Consider the following 930-nt stretch of genomic DNA (forward strand, 5'->3'; position numbering starts at 1 on the left):
TTAGGCTGTCATCCCAAGGAATCTTTTCAGAGCCCCCTTTATATCTTTATTCCTAAGACTGTAGATGAAGGGGTTCAGCATGGGTGTGACCACTGTGTACAGGACCGAGGCCGTAGCACTAGAGTGTGTATTGTGGGCAGCAGGAGAGCTGAGGTACACTCCTAGGCTTGTTAAATAAAATAAGGAAACAACTGAGAGGTGAGACGCACAGGTAGAAAATGCTTTATACTTCCCCTGAGGGGATGACATTCCACGTATGGAGGACACTATCCTATAGTAAGAGCAAAGGATCCCAGTCAGGGACCCACCACCAACCAGCACAGCTACAAAATACATCACCAGGGTGTTAAGAAAGGTGTCAGAACAGGCAAGTTGGACCATCTGGTTGAGTTCACAGAAAAAGTGGGAGATTTGCAAGTCTGCACAGAAGGACAGCCTCAGCACCATTAAGCTTTGTAATAAGGAATTCAGGACACTGATGGTCCAGGACACCAGAAGCAGCAGTCCACAGAGCCGGGGGTGCATGATGACCGTGTAGTGCAGGGGGTGACAGATGGCCACAAAGCGGTCATAGGCCATCACGGTCAGGAGACAGATATCCAACCCTGCAAAGAGTAGGAAAAAGTACATCTGCGTGATGCAGCCTCCATAGGTTATGACTTTGCTCTGCGTCTGGATGTTCACCAGCATCTTAGGGACGGTGGTGGAGGTGAAACAGATGTCCACAAAGGACAGGTTGGAGAGGAAGAAGTACATGGGCATGTGCAGGTGGGAGTCTGAGCTGACGGCCAGGACGATGAGCAGGTTTCCTAACACAGTGACCAGGTACATGGAGAGGAAAAGCCCAAAGAGGAGGGGCTGCAGGCCTGGCTCCTCTGAAAGTCCCAGGAGAACAAATTCTGAAACTCTTGTAAGATTCTCCAGTTCCAT

At 49.8% G+C, this 930-nt stretch overlaps 1 protein-coding gene across 1 annotated transcript; it reads right to left on the bottom strand.

Moving 5' to 3' along the window:
- On the bottom strand, positions 1–930 carry LOC141572811 (olfactory receptor 7A17-like). Its single transcript, XM_074338681.1, has one exon. The coding sequence runs from the start codon at positions 928–930 to the stop codon at positions 1–3; it is 930 nt and encodes a 309-aa protein (XP_074194782.1).

Source organism: Rhinolophus sinicus, linkage group LG07 (genome assembly GCF_036562045.2).
Source record: "Rhinolophus sinicus isolate RSC01 linkage group LG07, ASM3656204v1, whole genome shotgun sequence".
NCBI lineage: Eukaryota > Metazoa > Chordata > Mammalia > Chiroptera > Rhinolophidae > Rhinolophus > Rhinolophus sinicus.